The 13,668-nt window shown below is 40.3% G+C and overlaps 1 protein-coding gene and 1 non-coding gene across 2 annotated transcripts; both read right to left on the minus strand.

Moving 5' to 3' along the window:
• Positions 1-6,422: 6,422 nt before the first annotated feature.
• Positions 6,423-12,482, minus strand: LOC118393375 (ran-specific GTPase-activating protein-like). The gene is made up of 6 exons (XM_035786000.2): positions 12,315-12,482; positions 9,577-9,713; positions 8,920-9,077; positions 8,562-8,690; positions 8,380-8,448; positions 6,423-7,830 (listed from the first exon to the last, which is right to left on the minus strand). Exons 1-6 carry the CDS (start codon positions 12,327-12,329, stop codon positions 7,712-7,714), a joined length of 627 nt encoding a protein of 208 aa, XP_035641893.1. The 5' UTR covers positions 12,330-12,482; the 3' UTR covers positions 6,423-7,711.
• LOC118394335 (small nucleolar RNA SNORA77) lies at positions 8,207-8,336 on the minus strand. The gene has a single exon (XR_004827752.1). It is a non-coding gene; the product is annotated as a small nucleolar RNA SNORA77 (small nucleolar RNA).
• Positions 12,483-13,668: the final 1,186 nt, after the last annotated feature.

A 13,668-nucleotide genomic window follows, 5' to 3' on the forward strand; every position in this document is an offset into this window, starting at 1 on the left:
GGAGGTATACTAGTTTGTTGTATTTTGCAGTGTAAAAAAAGTTATTGAAGAAACTGTATGATGAAACAATGAAAGTCATAGGAAGCAGATGCTGTTAAAAAAAATGGTTAAAAAGTGGCTACTTTCCCTGACTCTGTTAACGCACAGGGTAATCCTGACTGTCAGTCTGTCTGTTCAGAACATCAACAGGTTTCAGACTGAAGACAAGAAATCCATCTTTCAGCAGCTGTTTGGTACAGCAAACCAATTGTATTACGTAAGACGTATGGAAAGTCATGCACAAAACTATGGGACTGTTTTTTTTTTTGTTCACTGAAGAAAATAAGGTATATTTGGTCTATAATTTTTGTTCATAAAAAAAATAACTGTACACTGAACAAAAAGATAAACGTAAACATGTAAAGTGTTGGTCCAATGTTTCATGAGCTGAAATAAAAGATCTCTGAAATTTTTCATACACAAATTTGTTTACAGCCCTGTTAGCGAGCATTTCCACTTTTGCATAGATTTTTTAAATCCTTCAGGATTAAAGGCAAGTCAGTTAAGAACAAATTCTTACTTACAATGACAGCCTACCCTGGACGACACTGGGCCTATTGTGCACCACTGTTACGGACTCCCAATCACAGCTGGATGTGATACAGACTGGATTTGAACCAGGGACTGTAGTGACGCTTCTTGCACTGAGATGCATAGCCTTAGACCGCTGTGGCACTCGGGAGCCCAAGATAATCCATCCACCTGACAGGTTTGGCATATCAAGACGCTGATTAAACCACATGATCATTACACAGGTGCACCTTGTGATGGGGACAATAAAAGGCCATTCTAAAATGTGTAGTTTTGTCACACAACACAATGCCACAGATATCTCAAGTTTGGAGGGAGCGTGCAATCGGCATGCTGACAGCAGGAATGTCCACCAGACCTGTTGCCAGATAATTGTATGTTCATTTGTCTACCATAAGCCACCTCCAATGTCTTTTTAAAGAATTTGGCAGTACGTCCAACCAGCCTCACAACTGGACAGGCATGAGCTATGGACAACGAACACAATTGCATTTTATCGATGGCAATTTGAATGCACAGAGACTGTGACAAGATCCAGAGGTCCATTGTCGTGCCATTCATCCGCCACCATCACCTCATGCTTCAGCATGATAATGCACAGCGCTATGTCACAATGATCTGTACACAATTCCTGGAAGCTGAAAATGTCCCAGTTATTCCATGGCCTGCATACTCACCAGACATGTCACACGTTGAGCATGTGTGGGATGCTCTGGATTGACGTGTACGACAACATGTTCCAGTTCCCGCCAATATAGAGCAACTTCGCACAGCCATTGAAGAGGAGTGGGACAACATTCCACAGGCCACAATGCACAGCCTGATCAACTCTATGTGAAGCAGATGTTTTGCGCTGCATGAAGCAAATGGTGGTCACACCAGATACTGACCGGTTTTCTGATCCATGCCCCTACCTTTTTTTAAAGGTATCTGTGACCAACAGATTCCCAGTCCGTATTCCCAGTCATGTGAAATCCGTAGATTTGGGCCTCATTTATTTATTTCAATTGACTGATTTCCTTATATGAACTGTAACTAAGGTAAATCTTTGAAATTGTTGCATGTTGCGTTGATATTTTTGTTCAGTGTAGTGTTTTGCATCTTTCTTTTCTTGTTTGTAAAAGTCTGTCTGAACATGAGGTGAAAAATGGCACCTGGACATTTGCCCGTTCTGTGTTAATGACAGAATATACAGTGCATTCGGAAAGTACTCAGACTCCTTGAATTTTTCCACATTTTGTTAAGTGACAGCCTTACTCTAAATTGGATTCAATTGTTTTGTTTCCTCATCAAACTACACACATTACGCCATAATGACATAGCATGAACAGTTTTTTAGAAAAACGGAAATATTACATTTACATAAGTATTTAGACCCTTTACTCAGTACTTTGTTGAAGCACCTTTGGCAGCGATTATAGCCTCAACTTGAGTATATCGCTACAAGCTTGGCACACCTGTATCCTGTCAAGCTCTGTCAAGCTCTGTCAGGTTGGATGGGGAGCGTCGATTGCATAGCTATTTTCAGGTCTCTCCAGAGATGTTCGATTGGGTTCAAGTCCGGGCTCTGGCTGGGCCACTCAAGGACATTCAGAGACTTGTCCTGAACCCACTCCTGCATTGTCTTAGCTATGAGCTTAGGGTCGTTGTCCTATTGTAAGGTGAACCTTCACCCCAGTCTGAGGTCCTGAGTGCTCTGGAGCAGGTTTTCATCAAGGATCTCCCTGTACTTTGTTCCCTTCATCTTTGCCTCGATCCTGACTAGCCTCCAAGTCCGTGCTGCTGAAAAACATCCAAACAGCAGGAGGCTGTCACCGCCATGCTTCACCGTAGGGATGGTGCCAGGTTTCCTCCAGATGTGATGCTTGGCATTCAGGCCAAAGAGTTCAATCTTGGTTTCATCAGACCGGAGAATTGTCTGATTGTCTTTAGGTGCCTTTTGGTAAGCTGTCATGTGCCTTTTACAGAGGAGTGGCTTCCGTCTTGCCACTCTACTAAAAAGGCGTAATTTTGAAAAGGTCAAGGTGTCTGCATACTTTCCGAAGGCACTGTACATGGATGAAAAGTATTATATTTGCTTGCAGCTACACAACTAATCAATTATCTTGCCATTATGGTCTTTCAAGAGGACAATGATGTTTACTGCACAAATACATCTGATGGAATTGATTGAGATTGAATAGAACAGATTGCAGGTTGCCATTAAAAAGTCAAAACATGCTTGTGACTGAATGGTCCCACTTATGGAAGGTAGAGTCCTTTCTAATAACATATTTTTAAAGCCAAAATAATTGTACCTATTTATCGAGATACTCACTTTATTTAAAGTACCACAATTCTACATATACTGTAATAAATGTATGTATATATTGAACACACAGTGCTGTTTCTAGGCACAATCCACATAAGCAGCAGCTTAAAAAGAGTTGGCCACTAAAATGTTTTACTCGTGATGTGGGTGGGCCCCCCAACCAAATCTCGCTTAGAGCCCCCAAATGCTAGATTTTTGCTACATTTTAATATATCAGAGACAGAGTACACAGATGTGACCCTCGCATTTTTATTTTTTAAATATTATTTTTATTTCACCTTTATTTAACCAGGTAGGCCAGTTGAGAACAAGTTCTCATTTACAACTGCGACCTGGCCAAGATAGAGCAAAGCAGTGCGACACAAACAACTGAGTGACACATGGGATAAACAAATGTACAGTCAATAACACAACAGAAAAACACAATAGAAACGTCGATATACAGTGTGTGCAAAAAGTATTATTTTTTTCTTGCATTGAAGACAGTATAGAAGAGAATACCCTGTGCCAGCTAATGTTATTTTAGGCTCTTGTTTGTGACACATGCCATTCCAATTCTCCATCTAATCATATTATCAGAGCAATTGCAGGCTATAAGCTTAAAATATGAGGTTCCACATTAATAACAACTGGTCTGACCCCATAGCATACCCTGATTGTAATATATTAAACGTGGCAAAGGCAGCTAGTTAGGTTACTATGCCATACATATTTTAAGTTTAATGTACATATTGGGTCACTTGTCTCATATTAGTTTCAATTTAATCTTGAGATGATCACTTGTTTTATGGGAATGCAAATATTGAACTCAAATTCACCTGTGGTTCTGGCAGGTGACCCAACATTGTTTATACATAATTGAATCATCCCCGTCAAGCACACACTTATGACGAAAGTGATTATTATTCTTCCTTTAGATGACTGACATTTATTTATTTTTTGCTCTGTTTTGTCTGACAAACATTACACCAAGTCACCTCACCTGAATAATATGGACTAGTGCAGAATACCTGTTGCTGTTTGTCTTGCTTATCATAATCAGATGTAGTATTATTTTTATTTTTAACATTTGTCATATGAATAGAAAAATGAAAGATGTACGGTGCGTTCGGAAAGTAGTCAGAGACCTTGACTTTTCCACATTTTGTTACGTTACAGCCTTATTCTGAAATGGATGAAACCGTTTCCCTCATCAATCTACACACAATAACCCATAATTACGAAGCAAAGACAGATTTTTAGAAATGTTTGCAAATGTATAAAAAATAAACAACTTAAATATCACATTTACATAATTATTCAGACCCTTTACTCAGTACTTTGTTGAAGCACCTTTGGCAGTGATAACAGCCTCAAGTTTTCTTGGGGATGACGCTACCAGCTTGCAACACCTGTATTTGGGGAGTTTCTCCCATTCTTCCCTGCAGATCCTCTCAAGCTCTGTCAGGTTGGATGGGGAGCGTATCTGCACAGCTATTTTCAGGTCTCTCCAGAGACGTTCGATCCGGTTCGAGTCTGGGCTCTGGCTGGGCCACTCAATCAATTGAATTTACCACAGGTTGACCCCAATCAAGTTGCAGAAACATCTCAAGGATGATTCATGTAAGCAGGATGCACCCAAGCTCAATTTTGAGTCTCATAGGAAAGGGTCTGAATAATAAATAAGGTATTTCTGTTTTTTATTTTTAATACATTTGCAAACATTTCTGAAAACCTGCTTTTGCGTCGTCATTGTCGGGTATTATGTGTAGATTGATGAGGATTTTTATTGAATTAATTTTAGGATAAGTTTTAGGATAACGTAGCAAAATGTGGAAAAGGTAAAGGGGTCAGAATACTTTCAAAATGCACTGTATATGTACAGGTAGCTGCTAAAATGAAGGAAACACCAACATAAAGTGTCTTAATAGGGCGTAGAGCCACCACGAACTAGAACAGCTTCAATGAACCTTGGCATAGATTCTACAAGTGAATGGAACTATTGTTGATGGTGGTGGAAAATGCTGTCTCAACAGTCGCTCCAGAATCTCCCAGAAGGGTTCAATTGGGTTGAGATCTCGTGACTGAGACGGCAATGACATATAGTTTACATTCTTTTCATGCTAATCAAACCATTATGTGACCACTCATGTCCTGTGGATGGGGGAGCATTGTCATCCTATCGGGGCATAGCCATGGTAGCCAAAGTAATGGCCCGCCTAGCATTTTTTCCCGTACCCTAGGCATGATGGGATGTTAATTGCTTAATTAACTCAAAACCACACCTGTGTGGAAGCACCTGCTTTCTTACTTTGTATCCCTAATTTACTCGTTTCCATTATTTTAGCAGTTACCTGTAAATACTTCGTTGTTTTTGTTAAAAGGAAATATTTGCCACTTGACAGAATTAGAATAAAGAAAATGTTGTCAAGCCTAAGGTTGAACTATACTGAAAAATTATATGTAAAGTGTTGGTCCCATGTTTCATGAGCCGAAATAAATTAGCCCAGAAATGTTCCATATGCACAAAAAGCTTATTTCTCTCAAATGTGTTTACATCCTTGTTAGTGAGTTTCTCCTTTGCGAAGATAATCCATCCACCTGACAGGTGTGGCATATCAAGAAGCTGATTAAACAGCATGATCATTACACAGGTACACCTTGTGATGGGGATAATAAAAGGCCACTCTAAAATGTGCAGTTTTATCACAACACAATGCCACAGATGTCTCAAGTTGAGGGAGCATGCAATTGGCATGCTGATTGCAGGAATGTCCATCAAAGCTGTTGCCAGAGAATTTAATGTTCATTTCTCTACCATAAGCCACCTCTGTCGTTTCAGAGAATTTGGCAGTACGTCCAACCGGCCTCACAACCGCAGACCACGTGTAACCACGCCAGCCCAGGTCCTCCACATCCAGCTTCTTCGCCTGCGGGATGGTCTGAGACCAGCCATCAACACAGCTGATGAAACTGGATTATTTCTGCCTGAAATAAAGCCCTATTGAGGGGGAAAAAAATTAATTCTGATTGGATGGGTGGGCCCAGACCCACGCCCCAGCCATGTGAAATCCAGATTAGGGGCTAATTTATATCAATTGACAGATTTGCATATATGAACAGTAACTCTGCAAAATTATTTAACATGTTGCATTTATATATTTGTTCAGTATATTGGTGTTGATTCGTTTCAGGGACACATGTTGATCAAAATGGACATATTTGTTCAATGACATTTCAGTTCTTTGTATCATCAATAATGTGCCTTCTCTACAACAGCACCATCAGTTGGAATATATTAGAATGCATTTCACTAGTCACAACAGTACTGATACAGTACAGAACTTTAAAGGTTGGTGAACAAGCATTGATTATCAAACAAACTTAACCAACTGTTGAACATTTTAATATAGTTTACTCAATGTGTACCATTAGATGTATCAAAATGTCAACCCTCACCATCTTGCAAGGCAGCCTGAGATAGCCTTGACTTTCCATACCAGCTCTACTGCTCTTCCCACTTAGCAATTCCTCACCCTATGCAACATAGACAGACAAAAGGGTCGTTGAGAGCTTTTATTGGAAGGTGGAGGAAACATCTCAAACCATTTGAGTGCAAATGAAAGCAACATTCCATCCTGTACATGTATTTACAGATGCACTGGCGCGTCGATGCACCTAAGGGGCAGGGTCAACTCAGTGGGTACAAGTTAGGATGGTGAGCACACCTGATACCGCATCATTACACTCTTGCACTATACATTTTCTACATGCTTTAGTTTCAGTTTGAAGGAATGTATTATGCCCTAAAACAGACTTGAGCCACCAGGAAGAGTACCCAAGCCAGGAAGTACTGTAGCCTATACCAAAGTCTGATGAACCATCGTCTTACATTTTGATTTGGTGTGATCGGTCTTCAACAAAAAAAATGAAACAAAAAACACCTTTGTGATTTGATGAATTATGTGCATCAAATCATCTGCAGCAGAACATCTTAGATATGAGTCACTGATAACTGGTCCAAGGACTACAGTACCCAAAATGCACCCGATGTTAAACACGTTATGGCTATGTCTCAATGGTCCAGTGTCTTTCGCCATTAATTTCCTCTCCTTCATCTGAACCTCACAGCAGATAGGTGAAAGCGAACTCCTGCCTGGTAAGCATCCACCACATTTCTCTGCCTTTATGTACATAACTACCTCAAATATATCATGCCCTTGCACATTGATCTGGGACTCCCTGTATAGAGCTTCATTCTTGTGTATGTTATTCCTCTCAGGTTGCTATTTTTCTCTCTGCATCATTGCAAAGGGCAGTAAGCATTCCACTGTAAAGTGTACACCGGTTGTATTAAATGTGACAAATATTAGGGGTTTCACCTCGTCTCTATTCAGATCAGTATAGACAAAGGAGAGGAAGCCTCCATATTGAGATGCATACCAAGACATTACAGCTCCTCTCTGCCCATTTCCATTTTAGGTGTGGCACTTACAAGCAGTCCTATTCCCTATAAAACTAACTTTGCTTCATTCAGAAAAAAAAAAGACTTACCCAATGTGGGAATTACCAATGTCACAAGCCTCATTTCACAGTATGTCAAGTTGACACAGATGAGCAGTACAGACAACTTGTTTTCCATGATGGAAACAAGAGGGCGGGTGGGGAGGGGCACAATTGAATGAATGGATACTTTTTGTGTGGCACCAAGGTCTTGCGATCTCTCGAGGCAAACAAATCGTTTAAAAAAACTAAATCAATATGCAAGAGTCCAAATTCAGTTTCTTTAGAGTCTATTGTAGAAAAAGAGGGAAATGACAAGTTGAAGATCAGTAAAGCAAGTTCTTGGATTCATTTCTTCTCTTCTGCCTTTTCCTCTTTCTTTTCCTCGGGTGTCTTGGTCTTGTCGTCCTTTACAGATAGTGCCTCCAGTTTCTCTGCCACTTTGTTTGCACGGTCAACATTTCCTCCTGCAGAGAAGTACAGAAAGATGAGACATGGCTCCACACCAAACTTATTTATAAAGCCCTTTTTACATCAGCAGATGTCACAAAGTGCTTATACAGAAACCCAGCCTAAAACACCAAAGAGCAAGCAATGCAGATGTAGAAGCAGGGTGGCTACACATCAACAGTGCACGTTAACAGTCCTATTAATTTAAGAGCATGTTTTAGGGCATTGGGGACATCTGCCATTTCAATGACTAAGAATATTCCAGTTTGAGTTTTTCCCAAGACTTCTCGTTCTACCGATACATTACGCAAGGTTAATCTACTGAGTAGTGATTAACATGTGACCTGCTCAACAATGGTTGTTCTTTGTAATTAATATTACAGAGAAAACAATTCCAGTGTGCCAGAACATACCAACATTAGCCTAACAGTAGGCCAGCGAGTTGTTACATTCTGTATGTTAATTTAGCAGACATAAAAAGTTCTGGGCTGGAGTGAGCAGCAGAGAACAGAGTATTGTCTGCATACTGACTGAAAGAATGTGGGAGAAAAAAAATGTACACCAACCTGATCCATCTTGAGATTTTCTGACTTCCTCCTTGCATTCATCGAACTTCACCTTAAATTTCTGAGCATCTGAAAAGGACAGAAGTTATTTGAAACCCCAGCCACACTTTTTGCATGAGAAAGCTGACTGAATTGTTAAAAGCTAAACGCAGTGACTAAAATAGACGTGTTGTCACGCTCACTTTCTGCATTGAGGAAACGTATTGCCAGGAGTTCAGGTTTGGGATGCTCATCAGCGAAGTCGGCGAGTGTGTTCCATACCCAGGCCCTGTCGCTGCCAGCATTGGGCTTCAGCTCCATCACAGGAAAAACTGAAAGAGCAGAAGATGAAAAGGAATTAGGCCTCTGACTCAGAGTCAATGACTCAGAGACAATGACTTGTTTTTCTTATACCTCACCATCATCTCATACTTAGAATGGTAATTCGGTGGGTGGACAGGCAACATGCATGGGTTAACGAAAAGGTTTCAGTCCAACACACACACGCTAGACAGCAGTGATAAACACTACTGGTTGAGACAGGGAGTCTTCGTGACTCACTGTTGTGATTGGCGCAGATCTTCAAGGTCCGGTCTCTCCTCATCAATAGGCGGATGGTGCCCTTCTCTTTGTGTTTCAGGAGCTTGACATCGCCTGTGCCGCGCTCCTTCCACTCTGGTGGGTCGTTCTCAGACGCAAAACGGTAGAGCTTTGCACGCCTGAGGGGAGAGACAATATGGGTAGAATTATGAAGCTGTGCATGGAATCACTGACAATACCTGGGTGACAGCAGCAGGGCTCTATGCCAACCTTTTTAATAAAAAAAAATTAACAAGGAGCATGTGTGCTTAAGTTGAAAAATATAGGCACACAAAGAAATTTAGGAGCAACACGAAAAACATTTGAGGTAATACTTTTTCCTAGGTGCACTAAATTAAAATTCCAGGTCACACAGCAAACTATTTAGGAGCTTAGGAGAGTAAAATGTTCCACACTGTAGAGCCCTGAGAGGGCTGGATGGTTTCATAACACTTCAGGTGAATCCTCACTTCCAATTTAGTAAAACAAATGACTTAAGTCTCCCATTGACAGTGCATGCCTAAGTGCAAATTCAACAAATTTAGAAGGTAAGTTTGATATAAGGATTCAACCCTAAATGAATTACAAATTAAGTATTGCAATGATTTAGGCTATTCAAGGTTATCATCATCAGCTTACATTTTGAACAGTTCCTCCTCGTCCTCCTCTAGCGTTTTCACATCCTGCTCTGGAAGAGACACAATGGGCTCATAATGGGGATCGTGGTTTGATTCTTCTGCATTGTCTGTTGAAGTCTCCTGCTCTTCTGGTGTTTCCTATGAAACAAGATTTACACACACGTTAACCCACGAAGGTAGATGTCTGAGGCCGCGCTGAAATCTAATTAGCATATATATATTTTTTAAAGGCTAGAGATATAAGATATATTTTTGCATTGGATGCATCTCAATCCACCGCAACCGCCTATGTAACCCTTCCATATCAGTGGTGAAAGGTGACAGAGCGGTGTTCTCAGACCATGAGACATCCCGAAAAATCAGTCTACTCACAAAATTGTCTGTAGCGTCTGACCAATTTAGCCTACAAACTGTTATGACACCTCTACGGAAAGACGACTCTCTCGATGACGTTCTCAGTTTTGCTCTACGACCCTGGGACTGAAGTCGGTACAGCCGATCTCACAAACTTCTGTCTGTGGCGCCCGAAAACAGTTTGGGCTACACACTAACATGACCCCTCTGTGTAAAGGTGAGACTCTCACGAATAGGTCTGTTGTTAAGCTCTAGGATGCCCACAGGCCTGACAAGACACTTTTGAAGGTCCCCAGGTACCAGTTGAAAAAAATGTATTTAAGTACATTTTTTACTGAACCTTTATTTTACTAGGCAAGTCAGTTAAGAACAAATTCTTATTTACAATGACGGCCTTATTTACAAAGTCAGTTAAGAACAAATTCTTATTTACAATGACGGCCTACTCCGGCCAAACCCTAACCCAGATGACGCTGGGCCAATTGTGCGCCGCCCTATGGGACTCCCAATCAGGACTGGTTGTGATACAGCCTGGAATTGAACCAGGGTCTGTAGTGACACCTTCAGCACTGAGATAGAACGCTGCGCCACTTGGGAATCCTATTTAATTGACAAATTAAACACATGTAAAAAATTATATTCTTGTACTGTATCTGTTTGGGAGTATCTGTTATTCGAATCGTTTCTATGGGATAATAGCAGTCCCCCCCCCAAAATAATAATAATCATCAGGTATTGTTTGATACTTCAAAAAAACATGATAATCAAAAATCAAATAGCAAAATTATCCTTGGTATGACCTTCTAAAAATAAATTCCATATAACTTAGTACAACCCCCCTCCAGCTTAGACTCTTAAGTTTCACCTGGATTGTCCTCTCCTTTCAAGTTAGTGAAATGTACTTTACTAGTCAATGTATTAGACTGTAAAAACAGTAGGCCCCACCAACTAACTGCAGAGGGAGGTGAATAAAGGGATTTGAGAGATCAGGCTTCGAGGTTATCTTTTGTGTGCAATTTGCTGTGGCAACTGAACTTAGTGGTGCTGAGCCAAGCATCTTTGCTGCTGGATGGCTTTCTAAAAGGCCTTGCAAATCCATATGATCTCACACTTACTACAGAACATGATAATATGGCCTAACATTACATAAAAACGCTCAAGAGGCGAGGAAGAGAAAAGTTAAGCAAGTGGACAATTACAAAACAATAACTTTTAGGTTAGCTGGACAACTAGGCCCAATTTAAACAAATAACTGACGTTAGTTCTGTTTGTACATGAGTTAGCCAAATTTGCAGTCAGCTACCAAAAAAACTAGTGACACAAATAGCAAGCCATCTTGCTAGATACTACTTTAAGATTAATTGATTAACGTGATTAACTGCCTGAACAAAATGTATGAAAGGGGCGCGAGGCTCCATGCGTTCCGAGTAACGTAACTGTATGGCTAGCAACATGTCTCCGTACAAGACTAGCAAGTAATTTCAATCGTTATCTTGTTACGTTAGCTAATGAAGTTATCGGCTTGATTATATAGCTAACAGTGCCATAACTGAAACAGTATGCCAATGTTCACTTATTTTCTAGCTAGATGTATGGTAAACACGCACTGAGAAAGTTGACATTCCTTTCGGCCTGGTGTTAGCAAGCCAGCCAGCTAACGTTAGCTAGGCCATTCGGAAAAGTACCAAGCTGGCAAGTTAGTTAACTAGAGATGGAAAATAGATTTAACCATCGTGTCAATGACATATAGCTAGTTAAATGCAATTATCCACTCTTAAATACAAATGCAAACAAACATTGTAAACGCAGGACACTTCCACAATATTGCCATTTAAAAAGATGCTAACGTTAACTAGCTAGTTAACTGGCTTTTGTTAGCTAACGTGTTAGCTAGCTGGCTAACAATTACTGTCAGGATAACATACAACTAGGTTCAAAGCCAAATATGTATTTGGGTATACATCCATGTACAATATTAGGTTTAAATGATCATTTTGAAACTAGTGGTTGCACGATTATACCACAGACATAATCAAATATTTAGATCATTGTTCTGCTAGCTAACTACATGGCTAGTTAGCCAGCCATTTAGCTTTGGAGCAGATATAAAGGGCGGCAAAAGTATCGAGTTACCCACTTTTCTGACATATACAACAAAGGTATAACTGATTGGCCATTGCCAGTAAGTCATTGTTTTGAGACCAATTTACACTTTAGACCTTCAATACTGATGCTTAACGAGGTTGTTAAAAATCAGCATCCCTAGCCGGCACAACCCTAGCAAGATAAACTTTGAGAATGCCAATCAAAACATCACAATTGAAATTAAATGTACATTTAATTAAATTAACGGCACACAAATAGGTTTAAAACTCACAAACGTACCTTCGGATCTGCCATGTTAATGTAGATGTTTGTAGATTACGGAATTTAGTTTGATTGATTCAAAACCAAACTCTCCGTTCGCCTTGAGTTCCTCCCTCTTCGTGCTATAGATTTCGCGCGTCGAAATGTCCCATTCGCGTTTCCTCCATCCCAGCATCCCCCCCTTTCCACACTATTTTAAAGGGCTCTAAAGCGTATAAAATGCTCTACAAATGTCATAATGGTATGTGTGATATTATTTTACGAAACATGAATACACTCGGTGTATTATTGTTTTCTTTATTAAAAATGGTAATATACTTGCATTGCAATGCACTCGAGTACTGCAGACATTTCATTCTGTGTTGTAAAATGGTAACTGTGAAATGTTGCTACATATCTCAAAATTGGCATGTGTGGTTGTAAGTAGCTAGAAACAATTTCAGTGTCAACAAAAGTAACAACCTGACGGTGGCTAACGCCAACAACAACCCATTCACATTTTTTGTAGATCTAGCAGCTTCCTCACTTCCTGTGTCAGAAAAAAATAATATATTTTTATAGAGTTATCCCACTATTACACAAGTAACAGGAATCATGGAGAATATGCATCTTCTATATTTTCAGTTGAAGAATCCAGTGATGAAATTGTTTCTAGCTTCGTGTCGAAGTTCATATTAGCACGTGTCCCACAATATGGCAGACCGTTGTTTATTCTAGTTATCATTGAATTCCCCATAAAACAAATGTTCTTCATCAGAGAAAAAGTGAAGGTAACTTGGTTAATCCCCTAACCCAGAGGAATTGACGTGTGAGCTGGTTGCTGGAGAGGAGTGTATTCATGAGGAGCTTCTTGGCCTGTAGTTCAAGATATCCCCTTATTACTTTTTCCAGGTGAGTATCCCATGTCATGTATCATAGCTGTAGACTCTTCATCCTTTTTACCCACCATCTTCGGTCCATTTGGCATTATTAAATTGAGCTCCAGGAAGTTGTATTTCCTCAGCCATTTTAAGAGCATCTCATCCAAGTTAGTGTCTCTGAAGTATGGCATTACAATGATTTATAGCTGTATAATATGTCACTGAGCAGGTGAACACAGGGGCAGCAGAGTTGCTGTCCTCAGCTGTAGGAGAATAGGCCCAGCTGGACAAGGACAGCACTGTGCTGGATGTATGCTGCAGAGCAGGAACCATTGGCATCTCCCTGGATAAGGTACTATAGAGCAAGGTTTCCCAAACTTGGTCCTGGCAATCAGAGCATGTGATTCTGGCAATCCGAGCATGTGAAGAGGCTGGTTTATGTGGCATGCGATGCTAAGGCTGCCATGAACAACTTTATTGAGTGAGGTATAACATCCTGCACGAGCAGGCCA

Source organism: Oncorhynchus keta, chromosome 14, assembly GCF_023373465.1.
Source record: "Oncorhynchus keta strain PuntledgeMale-10-30-2019 chromosome 14, Oket_V2, whole genome shotgun sequence".
In the NCBI taxonomy this organism is placed as follows: Eukaryota; Metazoa; Chordata; class Actinopteri; order Salmoniformes; family Salmonidae; genus Oncorhynchus; species Oncorhynchus keta.